General features: G+C 26.1%; 2 protein-coding genes across 4 annotated transcripts; both read left to right on the top strand.

Moving 5' to 3' along the window:
• Positions 1-736: 736 nt before the first annotated feature.
• On the top strand, positions 737-14,368 carry LOC111033821 (putative leucine-rich repeat-containing protein DDB_G0290503). Of its 2 annotated transcripts, none has more exons than XM_022314748.1 (19): positions 737-1,076; positions 1,538-1,629; positions 1,963-2,027; positions 2,102-2,374; positions 2,462-2,535; positions 3,284-3,425; positions 3,702-3,919; positions 4,231-4,362; positions 4,978-5,166; positions 6,509-10,026; positions 10,087-10,234; positions 10,295-10,369; positions 10,425-10,565; positions 10,642-10,706; positions 10,770-10,831; positions 12,604-12,836; positions 12,912-12,989; positions 13,061-13,123; positions 14,141-14,368. In XM_022314748.1, exons 1-19 carry the CDS (start codon positions 1,044-1,046, stop codon positions 14,249-14,251), a joined length of 5,712 nt encoding a protein of 1,903 aa, XP_022170440.1. In that variant the 5' UTR covers positions 737-1,043; the 3' UTR covers positions 14,252-14,368. The 2 variants fall into 2 exon arrangements, with proteins under 2 accessions (XP_022170440.1, XP_022170439.1); XM_022314747.1 differs by having other exon boundaries at positions 738-1,076; positions 10,770-10,855.
• Positions 14,369-18,658: 4,290 nt separating this feature from the next.
• On the top strand, positions 18,659-25,261 carry LOC111033824 (tRNA selenocysteine 1-associated protein 1-like). Of its 2 annotated transcripts, none has more exons than XM_022314751.1 (6): positions 18,659-19,309; positions 19,374-19,528; positions 21,193-21,352; positions 21,424-21,589; positions 24,121-24,299; positions 24,410-25,261. In XM_022314751.1, the coding sequence occupies exons 1-6, from the start codon at positions 19,054-19,056 to the stop codon at positions 24,529-24,531; spliced, it is 1,038 nt and encodes a 345-aa protein (XP_022170443.1). In that variant the 5' UTR covers positions 18,659-19,053; the 3' UTR covers positions 24,532-25,261. The 2 variants fall into 2 exon arrangements, with proteins under 2 accessions (XP_022170443.1, XP_022170444.1); XM_022314752.1 differs by having other exon boundaries at positions 19,054-19,272; positions 19,340-19,528; positions 24,410-24,531.
• The last annotated feature ends 885 nt before the right edge of the window (positions 25,262-26,146 follow it).

Consider the following 26,146-nt stretch of genomic DNA (forward strand, 5'->3'; position numbering starts at 1 on the left):
ACAACTAGGTAAACTTGGAGCAAAATGGCGTAATTTGTTTCAAACAGTTTTGCAGTCATAATTCTTCATTATGAGTTATTATTTTTTGTTTTTTTTTTCATATTTTTATACATAGTTTATCTGAATACGCATTATAAATTATAATAGTATATTCGTTCAATCTATTTTAACATTGATACTGTTGTGTGGCTTACTGGCTCAGTGGTTTGCAAATTGCTATATCGTCTATCGCAGAGATTCTCAACATTTTTATATCTGCGTTACATACAGTTTGAAAATGTCGATGTACCATTACCTTAACCTAATATTTAATAACTCTTTGGACTCTGAGCTGAGCGATGAGTGTATTTTTACAATGATGTGTTGTTGTTTTTTTGTATGTGTACACGATAAGTACCTAATATTGGTATACAATGTTTAAATGCACGAAAAAATGACCAGCTTTCAACTACAGCCTCGACGAGTTTATTCCAAAGACTATCGTATGTTTCTGCAGCGTCCTTGGAACACGGTTTTGTTGTTGTTTACGCTATGTTGTTTACATTACCAATATTCACCGGTTGGGCATTGGCTAAATTCCGTTAACGGTTAATTTTACTGATAACGTAATGGTTCGTACTGTTCGTGAATCGTAGTTGTTTCGTTTTCGTGGTTCAAGTGGGCCGTAATCACTAGTCACTAGTTCATGGTCGTAATCATTAACACTCATAACAAGATACATAATAATAATATGGTAATACTTGTCCATAGTCCTACTGTCGTAGTCATAATACTTATATTATCTATATACACAGTAAGTTCTTCGTCGTAATCGTCGGTCGTCAAAGTGTCGGACATAATATAACGCTTAACAGGTTAACGTATTTACGTATTTATTTTAACGGTCGACGGTCGTACCACAGACTACTCTCGAAGTCTCGTACTCAAAATACCGAAACCGAAAAGCTGAAAAATTATTATAAACTACCGGCTATCGAATTAGTAATAACGTGCTAATTTTTCATTTTTCAATATTCATGTGTCTGATGTTATATTAAATCAAAATGGAGAATTTTGAAAGCACTATTCTTCGTTGGGTAAGTCGAATGTTATAGTTTTTATTTCTCTTTAAATCAAACAACTGTGGTTAGAAAAGACAGAACAAATATATTTTAATGATTTCTCAGCTTAATTTAGAATTAATTATTTTAATTTGAAAAATTCCACTGTATATGTATGTATAACTAATTAAAATAATATATTTTTCCAATATCTTGCCGATATTGGTACCTACAAGATTATTTATTAATTTTGTCCGGTAAATCATTTACCTACAATTTATATCAATACTAATTTTAAGTTTGATTGTGCATCACATTATATTTTTCCTTTTACCTAATTATATGTACCAGACTTTTTGGTAGAATGGCCATTTAATATGTAATAGGTACCTACTTTTGTTAACTTGATAACTATTATAACATACTATTATTATGCATATACTATTTGTTATTACTATTACTATTATTAATTATTATTTATACACAATAATTTTCAGATGTGTTTATTTGATGAATTTAATGACAATGAATATTCAAATACAAAACATCTCATATCCAGTACATCATTTAAACAATTTGTTGATGATGTGTAAGTATTGTATTTCATTTATTATATTAATTAGTCCTAAAATATAGATTGCTAACAAATTAGAAAATGTTTTGTGATAAACTATTATATTCATTTTTATTTGATTTAACATACTTATGCTGGGTTGCAGTAAACAATCACTAAACATTAATAAATCAATAGTAAGCCAATCAATAATGGTCTCTTAAACATGATTTAGTAGCCCATGATTAATCAATTCATTTTTAGGGAACCATTTAGTTACTTATTTGTCTCATGCAACTCATCATTGCTGTAATTCTAATTAAAACCTAGTATTATAAAATATTAATTGTATTTTGACTTTTCAATTAGATTTTGTTTGAAATGTTCTTCTGCTTTGAGCACAGATGATACAAAAGTTTACAACACTATAAAAGGTATTATTTGATTTGAAAGTGAATTTATTCAAAAGTTTTTTTATTAAATATTTTTTAAAAATAATTTTAAACAGCAAACTACTGTGAGTTTGAAGTTCAAAACTATGAAGACTTATATAATGAAGACAATGCAATTTATGCATGTGTCATTGTTTTGCTACATGCATTATTAAAATGTACTAATGACCAGTACAGAAATCAGTTGAGTGAGAGAATGGATAACGAAGAACAAATATTTCTAGCAAATTTCTTAGAAGCTACACAACCTTCATTATTCACTAAACAAAATATTTCTGAGGCACTACTGTTATTAAAAGATTCTAAGCATACTTGTAATAACGTTTCAGGTAAATGTTAAAATTATTATTTCTAATTTAAAATTTAATTATACTTGTTGAAATAAATAATTGTACTTTAAAAATTTGTATGGATAGAAATATGTTCAAATAACGACACGCCAATCAAATCAAAATCAATGCGCCGAAGCTATTTACAAGAATTTTGTCAGGTATTATTAACATTTATAAAATTAATTACTCATTTTCTAAAGTATTCTCATAGCAGTGTATATATATTTGTGTTTAACCGATCCAACTTTGGAATAATAAAGTATGTTGGACAAGCTCAAGACGTTTAAAAATATTTCCACAGCAGCTGTGGCCATTGAACTAACATTATTTTATATTATTACATACTACTGTACATTGTTGGTTAATTAATTTACATTCTTATACACTGTATGGTAAATAAATATATGTTAGTTATAGTTAAATTTTTAAATTTTTGATGATTAGTTTTGAATTATTAATAAATTCTAAGGTACTTTTATTGTTGCTTGGGTCAGGGTTCAGTGACTTAGAGAGCTGGTCTGGCAGGTCGGCATCTCTTCTGTCATTTTTGTTGCTCCAGCATTCTAAGAGGATGTGGTTGGCGGTTTTATTGTATATTTAACTAACTACATTTTATGCTTAGGAAAAGTATAATATGATATACCATGTGGGGTAAATGAACATTTATTGCTATCAAAAACTTGATTTTACAGACATTCTGTACCCGGCAAATATTGAGATCATATATTTCTTGGTCCCCCGTGTATTTTGATTATAGGTTTATACGTCCCAAAGTTTCTTAAATTATACTTAATACTGATTCATGATTTATGGTATTTAATGTTATTGAAACTTACAATACTAAACAATAAATGGTTTTATTTGCATTTATTTTATAATTAATAATTTTATCATTTATTATTATAGTCACCAAAATCTCAATCCTTGATAAATCAAGAAAAAGAAAAACTTATTACCAAACTTACCGAGGACTATAAAAACGAATGTGAAGAAAACTACAAGTTAGCTGAAAATGTTAAATGCCTGCAAGATCTTAATACAAAACTAAGTAAATAATTATAATATGCAATTTACAAATCAAATATACATACATTTTAAGATTTGTAATTAGTTATATAGAAATATACATTTGATATAAATAAAATTAAAATTAAATTATATTTCACTATTAAGTAAATTATAAAAGACTAATTGAAATGTTCAAACTATTATTTATTAGCATGTATTATATAGCTTATTATATTTTTTATATAATGCATAAAAAAAAGTAAATTGTTTTTTACTTTTTAAAAATTACTTGCTTTACTTAAAATGTTTAATTTAGGTAATAAATTAGAAGACAAAGATAAAATATTACAAATATTGAAAGATGAAATCAAAGAATATTCCAAACCAAACCCATCTCCAGAATGTTTAAGAGTAGACAGCGATTTAATTATAAAAAAATTAAACAGAGATAAAATAGATTTGGAAATGAATTGCAATGAATTAAAGCAGCAAGTAACAGAACTTGAGAAAAAACACAAAGACCTTAATGGAAAAGTATGTAAATTATGATTTTTATAAATTACTTATCTGGACTATCAGTGATGGCTTTGAAGTTGAGCCATATGAGATCTGTCTGATATCCTAAAATTTGCATCTAACCAAAAATCCTACATTCATTTATGTAATTAAGTTATACAGTGTATGCACTGTAGGTATATTATAAGTAAAGTAAATGGTATCCAAACTTTCTTTTAAGGTGAAAGAATACGCTTCACCGAAATAATATGGTCAGACTTGTCTGTGATAACTAAATAATTATTCTTGTAGTTTTATAACTAATTTATTAATCTTTTTGTTTTATATAGTTTGAAATGAAAACTTTAGATTATAATAACCTTATTTTAATGTTTGAAAATATTGAAAACGAAAATATGTTGTTAAAATCAAATTTGAAATTGTTTGAAGAAACCATACAAAAAAAAGACACCGAAATAATAGTAAGTTTATAAAATACTGGATGTCTTACCTTAAATGGTATAGAGTTCAGTAAAATGAATGTGCTTTATACTTAAAATTTCAGCTTGACTTAATAGAAAATGGTCATGATTTAGTTTAAATGACTTGTTTACTTTTTCTCATTATTTGAAAATGACAAATTTTTTGATGAATTTAGAGTGTTGTTTATTTATATTCAATTTCAGGTCTATAGATTATAATCTACTATTGAACTGTTTAATTTTGCAACATCACATGACCTTTATATTGATATTAAATAAACGTATAGATGTGGCATTAACCTGTTTGTAAGCCAACACAACTAATATTTTTATCTTGTTTAAATGTTAGTTTCTTTATGGCTAAAGAGCTTCTGTATTAGTGAAAACCAATATTTTTATCTCTATTATGTTTTCCTAAAAGTGTATGTGTTGTGGACATATTAATGCTGATCCATATGTTTATCATGACATTTTTTATAATTACTATCTAATGTGGTTGACTAAAAAAAGTACAATCACGTCTTCTCAAACTATAAATCTCAAGAGCTATATATTCAATGAGTTATTATCATAAAATATAATGTTTTATAAAATGTATGACTATTTTTATTTCAGTCATTAAAAGATGAATTATGTAATAAATCAATTACAAATAATCCAACAAATATAAGCGGTCAAGAGAACAATGCTATGACTTCAAATACATTATTTAATGAATTGAGTTGTTTAAAATTAGAAGAAATAACACATGATAAAGAAAAGTACAGGCATAAGTACAAATCAATAAAAAAAGACCTATCAAATGTAAGTATTATCAATAAATATTTTTTACACAATTTCATACTTAAAATATTACTCATCGTATATATGCTAAATATTATAGTAGCTACCTAATTAATGCGAGTCGTCTCATTATTTACCTTGGTATATTGATAGTCACTTGAAACACCTTACAATTTTTAACATTTAGTGCTATTATTATAATAAAATTAACCTTTTGTTTGTCACTACAGGGTATTTTAACACCCCCGACTTGTTAAAAACGTTTGTTTGTTGGGAGGTAAAACATATGAACCTCCACCACCCTTGTTATCATTTGTGATAAAAGTATTAATATGATATTCTGTTCATATATTTTAATTAATTTGGAATGAATGTTCATATTACTTGTGAAATATTAAAAAAAATCACATTTAATTATTTTAATATTAATTATACATACATCCAAGACAAAAATTTAGCAAAAAAATAATATAATCTATGAAATTTGAAATTATGCATTCCAGAAATAAATTTATCACATGGGGTTTAATATTATCCTGAGTAACTAAAATTGTTCAAACCAATAAAGTGACTAACAGAGGGTTTTAAACACATCTAACATTATGTTTCCTGCAATATAAATTTAATTCAAGTAGCACTAATAATCAATTAAAAATATGCTACACACGCATGTGATGTATTCATTTTAGAAATGTACAACATAGCAAAATTGCTTGAACTTATAATAAAACTTGAATGTAAAAATATTATTTTGGGCATCTAGTAGAATTTTATTATTTTAATGTATATACCTGAAATATTCATAATTTGGCTTAAAGTTTAAATCATTAAAAGCATATAACAATGTCCTACATAAAATTTTACATTTAAATTAATAATAGATTAATTCACCCTGTACTCTGTTTCAAAAGAAAATAATAAACTAGTTCTACATACCTTTCCCCTTCAAACTGTCACTTCTACAATTATTGTTAGGTTACACAGTTCATTGGTAAAAGGAACTCATTGCCAGAAAAAAACCTGTTGCCTGGTATATTAACTTTTGGGACAGAGTTTAATTATTTATTATTTTATAGCTAAAAATGAAAAACACAAATTTCCCATGTTATAGGTATATGAGAAAGAAAAATATAAAGACATACTTTCAACTAAAATTAAAAAACTGAAGTAGCAATATTTGTTTATTTAATGAATACTCCCAATATTTTATTTTATATCAGTCACCCGGCCAAAGAGCATAATGAGTTAAGAACTACTAATTAATAATACATTATTGCACAAAATAGCCTGCCAGTTAAATTAACTTATAACTGTAATATCATATAATTTATTTTATTTATTCCTTTTTTTATGGTTTTTCTAGACCAAAATTCATGTAGAAGAATTGAATGAGAAAATAGTAACATTAGAAAAAAAGTTGAATGACTATGAAATTCATAAGGATGAACTGATAGACCAATTCTCAAACAAAATAAAAGAACTTCAAGAATGCCAAAAGAAAAAAAATAATTTGGAATCAAAAATTAAGCATCTTAAAGATACTATCAAAGACAATGAAAATCATATTGAATCACTGTGCTCTAAATTAAATAAAAGAGAAAAGGATATAGAAATATTGTCCCTTGAAATAGATTCTGTGAAAAAATCAAAAACTATGATTGAACTAATTTTAACCAAAACTAATACAGAAATTGAAGCTATACATGAAGAACATGATGAAAAAGTAAAAAATTTGGAGTCAATAATTGATGACTATAAAAATTCAGAAAAATTATCTCATCAAAACTTGATGGATTTAGAAAATAATATGAAAAATGTTCAAGATAATTTAGAAAACAAAGAACACATAATAATATTTTATGAAGAAAAAATGGCTGAAAATTACCAAATAATTGGTGTTCAAGAAGAACAATTGAAAACTATGTACCAAGAAAAACTTATGTTGGAATCCCATTTAAAAAATATAAAAATTGAAATTGAAATACAACAGAAAAATTTTAGTGAAAAAAATTGTGAAATGGAAAACTGTTTGGAATATTATCTTGATGAATTGAAAGATCTCAAGGATGAAAAAACAAAAATAGTAGATATTTTACATTCTAAAGAAAATGAAATAGAACAACAACTGAAACTGATTAACAGCCATAAAGATAGAATTGAAACATTACAATCAGAACAGTGTAGCCAACAGCTAATCATAAATGAGCTTAATGAAGTTTTGCGACAAAAATCTTCTGAAAATAATGATTTATGCGCGAAAGTACTAGAATCTACTTTAGATTTAAATAAGTTAAAAGAACAACTTGATGCATCATTAGTTGAGAATAATAAAATAAAAACAAACTTAAAAGACTATGAATTGAAAATAAAATCTATGAATGAAGATTTTCAATGTCAGATTAATGATATGAAAAATGAATTAGAAAATCAAAACAATCAGTGTGTATTAAGGGTTGAGAAATTACAAGACACTTTAGATAAAAAGCAGAATGATTTTGACGAACAGCTAATGACATGTAGTAAGCTAACAGAAACAATTTCTCAATTACATTTGGAAAAATATGAACTCGAAGAAAAATTAAAATCAAGTGATAAAGATTTAAATCAAAAACAAATAGAATTTGAACAAGCCACTGAAGAAAATATTAAATTGAAAGAAACAGTTGAATTTTCTGAAAATCAATATATTGACTTGCAACAACAATTAAAAGAGTTGAGAAACATTATATTAAAGAAGGAAGAAGACATAAAATTATTTGAAGTTGAGATATCAGAATATTCAGTTTCTAAAGAAAACTTGCATAAACAAATTATTGAAGTACAACAAAATTTGAACAACAAACATATTGAGTTGGAAAATCAAATTCAGTGGTGCAGTGAGCAGAAAGATACTATTGTCCAATTAAAAAACGAAAAAGAATATCTTAACAATAAAATTAAAAACCTTGACGATTCTTTATCTCACAATGAATACAAATTCAATTTATGCGAAGGGAAATTATATGATTGTAGTAACACAATTAATGATTTAGAAAAAAAATTAAACATGATGAATAATGAAAAGTCAATTTTAGAATTGCAACTAAATGAAACTATTTCTAAATTGACAAATGCAAATCAAGATCTTACTCTAAAACTGGAAAACAATGAAACAAATACATTGGAAATTGAAGAAAAATTAATTCTAGAACAAAAAGAGTTAAAGAAACAAATAGAAAAGTCAAATAAACAAATAAAAACAATATCTCTTTTAAATGCTGATAAAGATAGGTTACAAGAAGAAACCGATAAACTTAAAAAATGTTTGAATATAAATGAATGTACTTTGAAATCATTGGAGGAAAAAGTTCTTATTTGTGAAAAACAGTACGATGAATTACAAACATTAAAGACGAATTTAGTATCGGAACTTAATGAAAGCCAGTTGAAATTAACAAATTTATGCCAAGAATCAAAGGAAGAACTTGAGGATATAAATATCAAATACATAGAATTACTAGAAAAATGTAATAAAAAACAGGTTGAACTTGATGAATACATTAGTAAATATAACTGCCAAGTGAAATTAATTACTGATTTAACCTCAGAAAAAGATAATTTGATAAATAGAATTGATGTGCTTGAAAGTACTTTATTAAAAAAAGATAATGACATTACTGCTAATCAAGAAAAATTAATTGTGTATGAAGAAATGAATGATAAAATAATAACCGAAAAGACTGTAATGGAAGTGGAATTAACACAGCGTCTTGAGGAAATGGAAAACAATTTATCTGGTTTACAAGAAATAGTAAATTGCAAGAATTTAGATTTAGAAACTAGAGAAATGGAAAATGATCAACTTTTAAAGACCATCTCAAGTTTGACTTCAGATAAAGATAATTTAATAAATGAAACAAAAACACTTAAAGACTGTTTATTGGAAAAAGAAAAAACTTTAACATTGAATGATATTAAATTGATTAAATTTGAAACATTATTGGAAGAACTTCAAAGTCAAAAAAAATGCTTAGAAGAAGAGCTGAATGATACTAGAGAACAACTAGACAACACTCAACACAAAATGACTCAAAAACTTGAAGTAAGCAATACAAAACTACAAGAAATTGAGGAACAGCTAATTAATCTGAAAGAGGAATTGGATGAACATAATAAATGTTCTATTGAACAAGTGGAGAAAATCAATTCATTAATGTGTGAAAAAAATAATTTGGTAAATGAGATAAATAAGCTCAAAGAATGTTTAGTTCAAAATGAATTTGATTTAGGGTTAAATCAAAATAAATTACAGGATTTTGATAAACAAAATAAAGAAATAGAATGCCAAAATATGTCGTTGATAATAGAATTGAATGAACTGAAATGTCAATTGAATAACTTACGTCAAGAATCCACAGAAGAAATTGATAAAATGAGCAAACAATTATTGGAAGCTCAAGAACAACTAAGCCATAAGCAATCTGAAATTAAACTGAAGAACGACTCAATAACAGATATTTACCAGAAAATAAATTACTTAAAAAATGTGAAAGTTGAACTTGAATCAATGCTAAAGAATGAAAGAAAAAATGTTGAAACATATTTTGAAACTTGTTTGAATTCATTGTATCAAATTAAAAACAAACCTATACTAGATCATCAACATGATTCATTAGTAGAAGTTATAACTTCTGCTGATACATTTATCGAACAAAATGGTATTCAATTGGCACGAGTTGAAAACTGTGATGAATACTCAATTATTGAAAGGGTGAAAAAAATATTTGAAGCCTTGAAAGTGTTTATAATCAGTTTAAAAACTCAAGGAAACGAACAAATAATGAATCATACTAATAATGAATCCAATGAAGCTTATACCGAATTACTTGCTTTATCAAAAACGTATGTATTTAATTTAACTAAATTTATCATGAACAATAAATTAAATATATTTAATTTCAGTCAACAAAAAACCATTCAACGTTTGGAAACTGAAATGTCAACATTGAAAACTGAATGTGTTTATAAAATGACAAAAGTGCAGCAAAAAACTCAAGAGTATGTAACTTCAGAATATGAAAAGAAGTTTGAACGAAAACGAGAACAAATGGTAAAGAAATAAACTATCATACTAAGTAAATATTAATATCAATTGTATTTTTCTTTTTAGAAACAATTTTGTAAAGATTTAGAAGCAAAAATTCATCAAGATTTTGAAGCTAAACTGTCGAAATACAAGGACAAAGTATGTTTTGTAAGTTCTCTATTAATTTTTATTAATATAAGCATTTTTTTAATAGATATCTAAAGATGAAATTCACATCAAAGAACTCGGTCAACAGTTATGGGAAGTTAGTGAAAAATATTTAAGGTTACAACAAAAAGATAGAAGAGAATCAACAATGTCCTTACCATTTGAAATGTCCGTGATTTCTGAAACAGTAAGTATTTGAAAAAAATTATAAATTAAAAGTTTAAGGTATTGAACAGTCATTTTTATGTACACTTATTTTACAGACAACCACTCTCCCAAAATATAATTCTTTTACATTGCCAAAGTCTAACTCAGCCGGTCAAATGAGGTAAGAATTTATAGCAAATAATATTTTTGTTCAATATTTTTATGTATCGTTTTATAATTTCAGGTCACTAGTGGAAGAGACCACTCGTTGTTACCAAGATAAACGAAATGTGCCTGCAGGAATTGGTAAAAAATTCAGCTTATCGTCTGGTGCGTTACTAACAAAAATCTAACATTATTAATATTTTTGACTATTATCTTATTTAAACACTATTGCTTAAATCAGTAATTCTCAACCTGGAGGATGCGTGACAACATTTCAGGGGGTCTTGAAAATTTTGAAAAAATTCGCGAAAAATGAAAACATGCTGTTCCTACGCTGTGCCTTGCGGGTAAGGAGGTGGGGCGTGAACTCATAAAATAGTTTGAAAGAAGGCATGGACCTCAAAAGGTTGAGAACCCATGGCCTAAATAATAATAATAAATTAATACCAATTACTTCAATACCCATCCAAAATAATGAGACATATTTTAAATATTTTTTTACTACTAAAATGGTCATTTCTAGCTTATAATATATGAAACTTTAATCTTTAGTCATTATGAGTTATAGTCTAGAGACCAAAATTATGTACGTTTGCGTATTCAAACTGAGAGTATGATCTTCAAAGAAGAGAAATAATTAGATAGGTACTATTACCAAGGTTTATGTGGACTTGATTTACCTGTCTTGTTATCAACTTGTATTAATTTGGTGCATATTTTTATCTTGCATACTTGCATCATATTTTACACCTTTTTAGACCGTACAATTCTATTCTAGTCTAAGCCAATTTCAAAACGATTCTTAAAATTAAAAAAAACCTAAAACTTATAACAAATTGAATAAAAATAATTTTAGTTGCAAAACTTTAAATTTAAACTGGATCTTTACTTGGTTGCGGTTTGCATAATATATTACATTTATATTAGAAAATAAAATAATAAATATGCTTTGCTACTCTTAATTTATTAATACTTCTGTTGATCAAAATTAATTTAATATGTAAAATATCTATTTATGAACTTAAATACATTGTTACCAGAAATATTGCTTGGATAATTAATAATGGTTTTACTGTTACTTAATATGCTTTAAGCTTTTATTATGTTTGTAATCAAATAATAAATATGCTTTATCTCGTGTCAGCCATTTCACGCAACATGTATGAGATCTAAATTCTGGAATACACTATAATACGATGTTCATTGTCATCAACATTACAAAAAAAAATAATTTATTAAGAAAGTCTTTACAAAGATTACTTAATTTACTCAACTAATTTTCCATATAAACAAATATAAAAACAATTAATTTGTTGTTGAAATGTAACTGTTAATTTTTGTTAATTGCATTTAAACTGAGAGTAACTGTAACTCAAACTGAAAGTTATTACTATATAATATACAACTCCAATTAGAATAAATTAGTTAAGTATATTAATAAATAAAGAGCATATCCTTTATGTATGGCTCTATTAAAGCTCAATAAAGTTTATTATGCATGTATTATAGTGTGAACATATCTTTATAAAATCAATGATATTTGTGTATTATATATTATATTATAAATTTTATTAGACATATTAAAAAAAAATCAGCCAAATAAAGAGTTATTATATATATAGCTTTTTTATTTCTGTGTAAACTATGAGACTTAATATAGTAGTATTAGCAAAGAATATTATAATTAATAATATGTATACTTATCTTTCTATACCAACATTAAAATAAAATCAATATAACCATGCATGATATTATTTTAAACAATTATTTTGTACATTTAAAAAATAAATAAAAAACTGTCTTATGTAGTTATATCAAAATAGTGGCTACCTTTATCATATTAAGAAAAAAAAACTGACCAACAACCCTTTAGACCCAACCATAGACATTAAAGAATATAATTATATTCTTAGGTAAAATATTTCCAAAAGAAGAAGATGAGGAAGGTGAAATGTTCAACCACTCATGCCTTTCAGATCTAAAACAGGGTAGGGTGAGACTCAATGATAATAAAAAACAATTTAATGAAAGACTGTCAGAACTACAAGCCCGCAACTCGCTTTGTCCACCACATTTAAGAAGTTGTTATGCTGCAGAGACCAATTTCTTGCCAAATACCTCATTAGTTTCAGAAGAAGATATTAAGGTGACTTATTATTATTTATTTATTAGAACCAATCATAATTTGTATAATCAATTAAATTTAATCTCTATATTATAGACAACAGCTAATTATAGTGATTATGAGACTGAAAACCTTATCCCAAATGATCGTACCAAGAAAAAAGATAGAAATCAGGTATTTTTCTATTACTTCATATATATTTAAGTGTTATAATTAATATAATATTTGTTTTATTTTATTTTCAGACATCTTATAAGAAACCAGGACCACCAACTCCAAGTAAAAATGGAGGTCGTGTGTCTTTATCGGTATGTTTTTTATAATTATTTTACAAATAAATATTTATGAATTTGCAAAACATTATTTAAATTTAAACACCTTCATATTTTTACGCAGAAACTAATTAATCCCTCATTGTAATTTTATATACAATTACATACTTCATTTTGTACTTGATTTTTCTTAATGCTGCTTACTAATTAATTGTCAGTAAATTAAATTATTTCTTATATGATGCCAAATTGTATTAAAATTAATTTTGTCTTTCATATTTTAAAAATTATCAGGACCATCATTTTTTCATTGAATAGGATGATATTTGTAGATGGTTTTTATTTTATAATTATTAAACAAGCCGTTTACCTTAATTTAGCAAATATGCATTTTTTGATAATCATTAGAGATGGGTCAAACTCAAAAATATGGTCTTGAACTGAACAATAAAATGTTGATTTCTTGGATGGAAACCAAAAACACTAAATTAATAGATTTAAAAAATTATAATATATAGATCTTGGAATTCATAGCACTAAAAATTACTTAAGTATAACCTAAAAAATCTTGTAATATGCCATAAAATCATTTTAAATATTTATGTTAAATGTTGATTTATTATGTGTAGGCATCAATTAAATGCAATGAAATGAGGATATTTAACTTATCTTCAAAATAACGTTTTTTAAACTATTATTATTAAAATTTCAAGATAAATAATAATATAATATTAAAATGTATGCATTAGTAAAGAGCACTACAAACTTAAAATGTGCAATAAATAATCATATAATTAAAATTTCTGCCATTAAAAAGTATAAAACCAATGTGTAGTTCATATTGCTTTTTTTACCTGTATTCTATCATGATTAGCAAGTACTATAGAATCTTGGCTGATAAAATGTATGCATTATCAGATTTGCATTTATACCATTGTTTATAAATTTAAGATTGTGATGATATTTTTAATTTAGAACCATTAATATGTATATTATATAATATGTTGTGCTACAAATGAATAATTAAATTTTACAATTTTTTTTTAATTTTAGAATAATCCGAAAATCACATTGAAAGAATCTAAAGAAACCAATACTAATAAAAGACGAGCCAGCAGTACTCCAAACAAATTATTTGGCTTATTTATGAGCAAAAAGAATTAAATTTATATAGTTTTTCAAGATTTTGAATTATCTAATAACTGCACGATTATTTTTATGTTTATAAAAATTGTATATCTTATTGCATTTTACTCTATTATTATTTTGTTTTTAATGTATTTTTATTGTCAATATTATTATTAAAATGTATTTTATATTTAAATCTCATTATACAATAAAAGTTGTATTATCATAAATTAATCAAAACTAATTGCTATTACTACTGTTATTTGTTAATTCTCTTTGGCCATTTTGCCTATACCTGTGATCAGTGTGTATTTGTATAAAATACACCTTCCCTGTAAATCTGGATAGTTAGTATCTCCCACATAATGAAATTCCAACTGTAACTTTTGACCATATATTTATACCACATAGTATCATAAAAATTATTAAATTTATTGGTTGTTTTCTTACATACCAGTTATAATATTAGTGTACACTAAATTTTAGTGCTGAAGGGTTTAAGTATAAAATTCAACTAGAGACTTTTTAATTCAAGCACGGAGTGGAACACCATTCTTGGTATCGGGACGTATTGCATGTGCCAGTTTACCTAATATAACCATGTATGTCGAGGAAAATAATACAAATAAGATTAAAGTAGGTATACAATAAATGATATTGTTAGTTGAAGGACACGGGTTTATTTTAGGGAATAATAATATTTATAATAAAACAATTGTTTTTTTATTTTGCGTCTGAAGACAGAAAAAATACTTCAATCTTTAATTTTTAAGGTGGTTTCTGGTAGCATTTCTACTTAAAATATAGTACAATACTCTTTCTGTATTTCACTTATAAGGTAAGTACCTACCTCACAAGATAGTTTTGTCAAAAGATTTTATTATTATATTAATGTTTAGGAATGTTACAAGCATAGATAATATAAATAGGTATTATAGAACAGCGGTTCCCAATCTGGGGAAGGACGTACCCGAAAAAAATTGGGTAACGACGAAAGAATATTGAATTTGTTTTGCTTAAAACGATTCGTTTCTGAAATATGCAACATACCTAGGTAGTAGGTACTTATGTTATTAATAATAAAAACTTACAGTCTGAGACTTGTCATAATGCGCTTCACATTGTCGGGCCACGTACCTTAAAAAATATAGATCTGATTAAAGGTTAACACAATATCAGCAGTGATCAAAACTTATGTTAGTATGATTGGATATTTGGATGTAAATTAAAAAGTAGGCAATAACTTTTAAGTAATAATGATTTAAATTTAGGTATTGTCTTTGTCTTACAATTGCGTACCTAGCACATTCAGCAGATCTCATTCATATTAATTAAAAAAGCTTCGTTAGTTTTAGTATTAAACTGAATTTATCTATCTATTATTATTTATTTAACTAATGAAGCTCAATGATGATAAATTTCAAAACAGTGAACGTGCCATCATTTTGTAACTGTGAGTCTTAATAACGACCAATTTTTATTGGAGTGTATTATTGTATATCATTATCATTGTTATATCAAAAGCATAGTTGAATATATAATTCTAAAATATTTAATACCTATATCCAGGGTAATTAAACTACTCTAAAATTGGTGTAAATATTAATAATTATGAGACGTATCAGGAACTTTTATAAAATATAAAATAATATGCAATATATTGTTTTATACACTTCACGCAAACCCAATGTGTTACCCGGCGTATAGCGTAGGCAAAATAGGTACCTGCGTATTAACGGAGCTGCCGTGAGTCGCGATGAATCAAATGCGGCGTTTAGATTGTTCGAGCTCACGTATTTTAGATAATATGTCGTGATTTCGAGAATAAAAATATATGCTTTCAACGTCACACATGCCCGTGTCAATAACTATTTAATGTAAGTCTAAAAATTGAATGTAAGCCCCCAAAATAATATGAAAACAAACGTACTACGCATAAACATCGACTCTTCCGGTGAAACATATTATATAGCTGTGCGCCTATGTCATATCTGAAGTGCTGCAGACGTGCATTACTCAGCTGCCGGAGGAATCTTCGTCCGTTTTAACTTCTCTCCGAACTGAAACTTGAAAGCATCGAGATATTTTCGAAAATAACCTGAACCTAACGAAATGTGCGAGTCCAAGTTACATTATGCAATGCTCAACAACTTTTTCGTCTATTGTTGGTTTATTTTTTATTTATTTTGTTCGATGAAAGTATTAGAACAGTTAATAGTCTCCGACGAATGTCGACAATTGAAGATTCTTAAGGATGATATAAATAATATATAAAATATATTATAATAAGATAAATATTAATAATTCATGTATAATAATAATAATTTATATATTTTAATTAATTAAGATAATATATATTATATTCAGCATACTGTCTATTGATAAATCACAATAATATGTTCTTTTACAGACATCTTTGTGATCTAATGTAATCTAGTTTTCTACTCAAGCTCTTTGTCGCAGGTCAAATTGAACCATACAAACCATAGTTTACAAGTTTATAGACATTTTTAGAATGCATTCTCCGGCAGGTGGCCCAATACCTAGTGCATGGACACTGGACACAGTGTCCAGTAGAAAAGTTACATTCTTTTGCTGATTAAATTACAACCCTAATTATAACTTATATACTAGGCTAAAACTCGACTTCCAGTACTTAAATACAGAAATGTGATCTGAGTAGGTATATTGATGTATTCTAAAAAAAAGCTTTTACCTATAAATTATCGGGTATATCGTGAAACCGTCATCAGCTACAACATTATACTGGTGTAATATTTTGTATTTGATTTTTTTTTTTTTAATTTAAAAACACTCCTCGACTACCAGGATTATTGGCTTTCTGAAGAAACACATTACGTTTGTTTACACATTACATAATTTCTAAAATACATTACTACTAACTACTAAGTTGTACCTATACAAAATATCTTAAAATTATACATTAAAGTTGTTGAAAATACATGTGATATAATCTATGTGTTCTTGCTATATTTTCTGAAATACGTTCGTCTCCTTGAAGAGTTCCAAAAGATTCGATGTTCTTTCTGTGTTGCTGATGTTATTTCGCGTAGATTGTAGGGGAGCATCAGTTTGTCTCTGGAATCTTTTGTCTGGAGGCATTTGGTTAACAGGTGTTTAACAGTAGTTGTGGTGTTACAGGAGTTACATTTACGTTGTTCCTTTTTGTTCATTAGATGTTCGTGAGTGCATAAGGTGTGACCAATTCTTAATCTGTTGATTATGGTTTTATGTTTGCTCGGAAGAGACACGTAGTCGTGCACCCATGGGAGGGTGGTTAATTTAATTTCTCTCAGTTTGTTATTTTTTATTAGTCTCCATTCTTGTGAGCACCTTTGACTTAGGTTTATATTTATTAGGAGTCTTGTGTCGATGTGAGTTGTTATATTATGTGTTTCAAAAATCAGCTGTAGGCTCTTTGGCTGCCTTTTAGCTATATTGTCTGGTGTTTCATGTCCAGTAATATTATTGCGTCCAGGTACCCAGAGGAATCCAATATATTTTTTGGTTTTAAATAGAATATACAATATTAGATAGTGCATAATATGGGGTTGTTTTTTTTGGGATTGTCCAAGTTTTTGAAAGCACTGAGTGAGTCAGTGTACACGGGGTTGTGCATTGATTATTTGCGGAGAAAGATAATTCTGTGACTTTCAATAGAGCTAGATATTCAGCTTCCTAAATTTGAGCTATGCACCTATTGATATCCGATTTGCTGTTTAGAGGTCTGGCTGGATTATTGCGATTACAGTTCCTTTTTTTTTAGGCATCTACATATTTGTATTTGATTGTTAAATATAATGTCATGGGTATATTGTTATTGTTTGTACTTTGATTTATAAACATTAAAGAATTAAACTCACCAATGAATTTGTCATTTTTAAACTTATACTGTTGGTATAATAGTTAGCATGATATCTTTGGATAGTGGATATGTACTATAAGTATTATTATTATATACAAATTTTAATTAATTAAATCGTAAAAGTTAATTACAAAACTACGAAAACGTAATTTGTCGATTGTGGTCACTATGTGTTAGTGAAACCGGAATTTACCGATCTTACATAGTATTTTTGTTTAGGTATTGATAATAAATTCTGTTGGTAAATTCTGATTTCATCAACATGTTATAGGGCATAAAAATACTGTCATATCCAAAACAAACATTTAATGAAATCGCTTGGGAAGTAAACCATACATATTCGTTCCTTAAGTTTTAATGCGTATACCTCATGGAGTAATATTATCTAGGCCCTGCCCTCTATAATAGTCTAATCGTATTATACCTCTACACGACTGCGGCCTGACAAAGAATTATATTTTTTTTAAATTCGGCCTTCTTAGCGCTCCTGACGGACAACATCGTAAAATTACAACTCACTTTTCGACGCCGAGGTGACTACACATCACGGTCTTAGATTATCTACACATCCATAATATTATCTAAATCGTGCTAAGGTCCTTATCATTTTTAGTATTTACTATTTTTCGGACATCTACCGTCTGGCGACTGCCCATGGTTAAGATGTATTTATTTATGTTTGCTGCTCTCTACGACAAAAACTGAAGGACTGTTAATCAGTGCCCCGTGGATACTGGAAGTCTGGATAGAACAGTCTGTTATTACTTATTTGTACATTATTATGATTATTTACGTCCGTGGTCCACGATTAATGATATTATAATATCTTTAATCGTGCCGTGGTCTTACATAATTGAATTCATTTGATTTTTGAGTGTTTAGAAAAGAGTTAATTTATCTAAGTATCTAGATCTTCTTTTATTTGTATAATTGTAATCTAAGTTCTTTCAAAATGTATACAAATCAGTACACTCCTCAGTATTCTCAATATAATCAACAATATCAACAATATCCAGCTAATTACTATCAAATGTACAATTATAACCAGCAACCTGCTTATAATGTTCCACCACCGACACAAACAGCTACAACGTTTAGTCCAAATGTACCGGTCCAACAGCCACAAGTTTCAACTCCCGGACAAAATGTTACAAGTTTGTGGATGGGTAGTGTATGTGAAACCATATTTTATAATTTGTTGTTATTCGGTAATCATGAAGTACCTATTATTATTTTAGCTGGAACCTTATATGACAGAGAGCTTCATAACAGGTGCATTTCAAAAGATGGGAGAATATCCAAAAAATGTTAAGTTGATGCGTAATAAAAATACGGGTGAAACTGCTGGTTATGCATTTGTTGACTTCTATGATCCAGTATCTGTTATGCATAAACTCAATGGAAAATATATACCTGGTACTAATCCAGTAAGTACCTAGTCATTTTAGTTTTTATTTTCTTATTTATATTCGCACTGGGTCTCTAGCCAAATGCGATAGTGATTTTGTTTTCTATCGACTACCAGTAAATTTAAAAATTTTATTTGTTAAAATTAAAAGAAATTCGGAACATAGAACCGTGTAAAAAATAGCAACTTTATAAAAATATATATAAGATAATTTTTAGTTCAATACTCTGTAGGAACTTCATAATAATATTAGGTATGATACCTATAAAACCTTTATGTTTAGTACCTATCTATTATAAAAATGTACAAGTACACATCATTAATGTATAATATAAGATTTATTCATATATACAGCCACAAAACAGGTAGTAACAATATAAACAACATTTCTACAGTGAACGTAGCTAGCCACAGCTGCTAGGATAATAATTCTTCTGTTTTGTTATAATAATAATAAATAATATTTTAATTCTGCTGATAAAATAATAATTTGTAACAAACTCTGCTACTTCTAGTTTGTCCATCCAACCAATAATAATATAATAAATTCTTGCTGCCACACACTCAAAGTCTTTTATTTATAATACTAAATATGACAAATAACTCAAATTATTTGCATTTTTTTCTATTAATAAGTAGGGCTCGGGACTTCTAAGAGTTTGCATGTTTTTAAATAATCATTAAAAACATAGCTAAGTAAAATAAAAATTTGTTTCATAGCATTACAAGTTTATATTTAAAATTTATAGTTGCATATTTTGCATATTTGACCATTTTTCATTTTATTAGTGCATATTTGACAATATTATTTATATGAGAAGTAAGTTTTTAGTTTTATAAAAAAAATTTTATTTTAAATAGATTTCCTGGACCGGATATAAATATTTAAAAATTAATGTTTGCATTTTTCTTGCCTATCATTATAACTGTATTGTTATTTATCGGTATATCACACTCGTGATTCCCATAGGCGATAAGCCAATAATGATACCAAAAAACATTTTATAGACTATGACTAGTTGTAGATAGAGGCCAGATGGTCCCTTGAATAGTAATAGTTGACAGTTGGTGTTGTGCGTTCTGCGTATTTTGGTTTCGTGAAGTGTTTATTCTTTCGAGTGAGCCCATAATAAAATAATTAAAAAATGCCTAGCTTAACGAAAGAATATAATTTTTTTTAAATGCATATTTTAATAGCATATTTATTGATTCTTTAGGGCGTAAATGCATGCATATTTTAAGGTTTTTAAGGGCATGAAGTCCCTAGCCCTAAGCAAAATAATATTGTACTTGAAAATATCATTCATTAATAAAATCATACAATAATTTTACAAACAAATTATTTAATTAAAAAAATTATTACCAGTATAATTTACTAATTTATAGTTATATATTATTTCTAATTTTTAATTTTTAATTTCTAATTATATATTATTATTACAAATTATACATTACATTATTGTGTTATGTATGTATATAAGATGAGCTAAATATAAATTATTGTTATTATTAAAATGTTTTATAGTAAATATAACTTATTTTTTAACAATTAATAGAAATCTTAAGTATTTTTTTTTAAATAAAGCTCAGATATATATTTTTTAATTAAATTGTATAAGTTTTTTGTGCATCACATTATGTGAACCTCATAAGATGCCACTGATTTTGGATAATTATTTATAGCCTGTAAGATTTAAACTCAATCATGCTGGAAATCCTGGAAAAAATACTACTAGTGACAAAGATTTTTCTGTGTGGTTGGGTGAACTTAGCTCAGATGTAGATGACTATCAGTTATATAAAACATTTGCTTGTCGCTATCAATCTATACGCACAGCCAAAGGTAGTACTGAAAATGTTTAAATAATATGTTCTACTGTAATAGTTTTTTAATATATAGTTATAACTTTTCAGTGGTCTTGGACAGTGCTGGTTACAGTAAAGGATATGGATTCATTCGTTTTGGCAGTGAAGAAGAACAAAAACATTGTCTTAATAATATGAATGGTTTTCCTGGTCTTGGTTCCAAACTCATAAAAGTTAGCAGTGTCATACCAAAATCAGAACGCCATATTGTTGTGTAAGATGATTTAATTGTTTTATTATATTTTAATTAATTCACAAACAATTTTAAAAATGTGTAACAGTGTTAGTATTTAATTCTAAAATTGCAATTAATCATCTCAATTTATTATTGTTAAGTGTGAATTTATAAAATTGAAAAACTAATCTATTAACTAATTTAATTTATCTATTTTTTACATGATTTTTAAACTATAAAAAAAGCTATGCTTTTAATTAACATTTTCATAAGTTCTTAGAATGTCTTTAAAGACCAAACATGCTCCAAATTAAGTGTTTATGTACCTACTCTAAAATATTGTATATTAGAAAAACCCTTGGTGTTTTTTTTATTCAAAACTTTTGAATCACATGTTGATTATATTAGAAATGAGAATCTTAAGTGAAATTAAGATTATCAAAACACATATGTAAAGGTTTTAACAATGTCAGTTCATTTTTAGAGTTACATTCTACACTTCTATTACTTTGATCTCATTTTGATTACACTTCTTTAATTCTGGATACAGCTAATATTTATCTCCCAAAATCAATGTTTAACTATAGCTCAAAATAAATTTTTAAGATATTTATCTTTAAATATCACATTAAAAAATTCCAGAATGTAGATGTGGTAATACTTGTACTTTTTTTTATTTTTATGTTATGTTCAAAACTTTAAAAAATTGCAATTATATGCAATAAATTTACAAATGATTCCACTGACCACATTTATTTTGTTACTGACAAAATATAGTATCATAATAAATTATTATAAAATATCTATACTTACTAATATTCAATATTTATAAATTGGCTACCACTGTACAGCAGATATCAATATATTAATATTATATAATTAACATGGATAATAACAAAACTCGTTTGACATAAATTACAATATGTGTCCTAAACTTTTTGCTTAAATCTAGGATGAATCCAATTAGTTTTAGAAGTAAATCAATATTTTATCTTTCATCTGTTAAATTAAAATATATGTTGTACACTCCTGGAAAATGTTCTCATGTCTACGCTCTGGAAGAAATTTAAATAATACTGTAAAATCATTTAAGTTTAAATTCAACACAATATTTTTTACCCACCCGTACAAGAATCAATCATATAAAAAATTTTGTCCAAAGATTTTTGAGTTATCTTAGAGTTGATTACTTATCACAAATATGTGTATATATAATAATTAAAGAGGGTAAAATTTTTGAGGGTTTGACATCAGTTTTATACTTTATTATTATTTGACTTTGAAAATAAAAATAATGTTTTGTATATTGAAATGAATATTAAATAATAAATTGTTTTGATACAATATTTAGACTAATCTATATGTCATACTCGTATAAAAATGTGTAATCGGTAGTTTTACTCTAACATTACTCTATAACAAAAAAAAAAATTTTAAGTGAATGCTCTTTGACTTTGTTGTATCTGTTGTCAGAGAGAGAAAACAAACACACTGTTGTCTCAAACACTGCATTGTTTGGTTTAACATTTTTTTTTCTAAATAAAATTGTTTTTATTATTATTTTAATTTTAAACAATCCTTGTACATGTCTTGTTTACTTTCTACATAGGCTTACAGCTTACTGTCAATTTTTTTACTAAAATACTAAAATTATAATTATATTATTGGAATTTATTTCTATAAATAAAGAATATTACCATCATTATTATTATTAATATAATTACTATAAAATTAAATCATCTTTATCTATATCTGAGATAGCCCAAAAATTAGATTCAAAAGGTGTTAGTGTAACTGTTAATTAGGAAAATATTAAGAGTTATAAGATAAAAAAAAAGATTATCTTTAGTTGCAATGGTTATTAATTATTTTCAGTTTACAATTATTAGTTATTTAAATGTTTTTTTTTTATAAACAAATTACGTATATTGATGTATATAATTTTGATTATTAAAATCTTAAAGTCTTGTTGGTAATCTGAATACTGGGCCCTAGAATATCATGGAATTAATATGATGTTCATTTGTTCTTTTTTTATGTTTATTATAAAAAAAGAATAATAAAAGAATAATCACAACCTACCTATACCTACTATATATTATTATTATACAATCAAGAATTTGTATTCCATACAGTAAGTATATTATATCCTTTGCTCGTAAAAATTATTTTCCTACTAGGTACACAGTACTTAAATAATATTGTGAATTAATATCATATTTATTTATATACCTAACTATTTTTTTTCTTTTATAATATATATAATATTAATTAATTTTACATTTAATTTAAGTTATCTAAGTACCATATTATGTAAAACAAGCCAATGGTCATTTCATCGAGGCTTTCTTCTTTAATAAAAAATATATATTTTTATTAATATTAATATGTATTATAATTTTTAATATATTGAATAATTTAGTATTTTATGTCTTAAGTAAAGTTAGATAATTTAAAAAATAATTGTATTACAATTAAAATGATAGTATAAAATATTATTGGTTTAGTATTAAATAATATTGTAGTGTAGGTAATTATATTTCAGTACAATAATTGGTCTATTATTTTAGTGCTTCAAATGACTCTCAAGGGTATAAAGCTAGTCAAGATTATGGACAATATTTTGAAACTAACTATTGGCATCGATACTCAATATGGAACCAACCTGAAAGTCAGAATTATATGCTTAAGCCAGAACCAGCTACTGAAATTACTGTTATTAAAACAAATAGCAGTTTAAATCTAGTTGGTATGTCATTAATTCTGAACAAAATATAAAAAAATACATTTTAAACTTAATAAGATTTAAAAACATAAATGTCATTTTTGTATAATTTTTATAAATACAATTTTTTGCAGATTACAAAGTGTCAATTGACATAGATGCATTAAACAAAGACCTCGTCACACAAGATTACAATTTATGGGATGCACTTGAAAGTTCTAAATGGCTACCACTCGACACTATAGAAGCTATTTAAATAATAAAATATGAAATATTTAAGAACATTTAACTAAGTTTTTTTTAAATCTCTTATTTCTCGTATGTACTTTTATAACATGTAATGATATTTTTATATTTGTAGAAATACTTGAACTTTAGATAACAGAAAATGCTGTTCGATAAATATAACTATTATTCAAATCATTATAACGTAAGATTGATAAGCAACAAATCGTATTTATTTGAGTACCAAATTATTTTTTTATGTATGCATGTTAGCCTAATAAGGAATTATTAGTATTTTACTGTTTCGTTTTTTTTCATGTCACTTTTTCCTTGGATTTGTAGTAAACCTACTTAACAGATTTAATAAATCTATAATCTCTTATGTTGTAGCCAACAATTATTTTCTAAAAATAGTTTCTTATTATTTCCATATTTGTTTGATACTTAAATGATTAAAGGTGATTTTAATTATCATTTATCAGTTGTGTTATTATGTAATTATGTTTTGATACATAGGTGTCCTGTTAGGATATACCCATTAGCCATAGAGGGGGACCGCCGCTTGGACAAAAACTGGTTTTTGCCGTTTTACCTATAAACTAAAATAATTTTTATAAATCATGAAGAGTATAGACATTGCAATGGGTAAATCCACCCGGGACACCCTGTATCTAGGTTAAAATATTGAACAATAATGTAACATGTCCTGTATTATTTAAATTTGTATTCTAACACTAATTAAACATGTATTTGAAGTATTATTTTAATTTTTTTTTTATCAAATTATAAAGTTAGTGAATACAACTAAAAGCGTTGATTATAAATACTATTTATAATCATAGCTAATAGAAATTTATACTCAAAATGTAAACTTTGATTTTGATTTTATGAGTTGCTATTTTTACAAGAAATTAAATGTTGTATTTTGGTGTGATGTTATTTTTCATAATAAAAAAATGTTGATATTAAATCTAGGTTTTTGATTATAAATTTTAAATTAACTATTGAATAGTTAATACCTCATTTTCTAAAAAAATAAGTGGCTAAACACAGATTTCTTGATTTAGCAAGTAATCTGTCCCAACTTGCACTCTAAAGAAATTAAAATTGGCATTCTAATTTATTAATACATAAATAATAATACTCCTATCAGTATTATGTTTTTAATATGTGCTTAAAATAATAACTGTGTCGGTTATTTTAATTTATGCTTTTTTAAATGTTGCACAATATAGTTGTATTAGAATATATTGATTATAAAAAGGTAATCTTTTACTCAAAGTTTGTGAAAGCTAATAATGTAGACAATAAGGTAGATTAGTGATAAGTAATTGTAACGTACTAAAAATTTACTAAATATGCATAATATGCAATATACAATACACCATAAACATAATTCTACTGTTGCAAGATATCATCACATATTTATATCATTGATTATTTGTGTCTGACAAGAAGCAGTGCATCTGTGTTATGAGATGTACATAATTTAGTGGACATTTTAAGAGGTCTTGGCGGGAAGAAAGCTAACGCCCAACCACCAAAAAAAATGTGACCCAAATTGATTTATTAACTAATTTAATTAAAATAAGTACCAATTAAAAGGATAATATCAAATTATTAATTGATAATTCAGTTACTTAGTA

Source organism: Myzus persicae, unplaced genomic scaffold (genome assembly GCF_001856785.1).
Source record: "Myzus persicae strain clone G006 unplaced genomic scaffold, MPER_G0061.0, whole genome shotgun sequence".
Lineage (NCBI taxonomy): Eukaryota > Metazoa > Arthropoda > Insecta > Hemiptera > Aphididae > Myzus > Myzus persicae.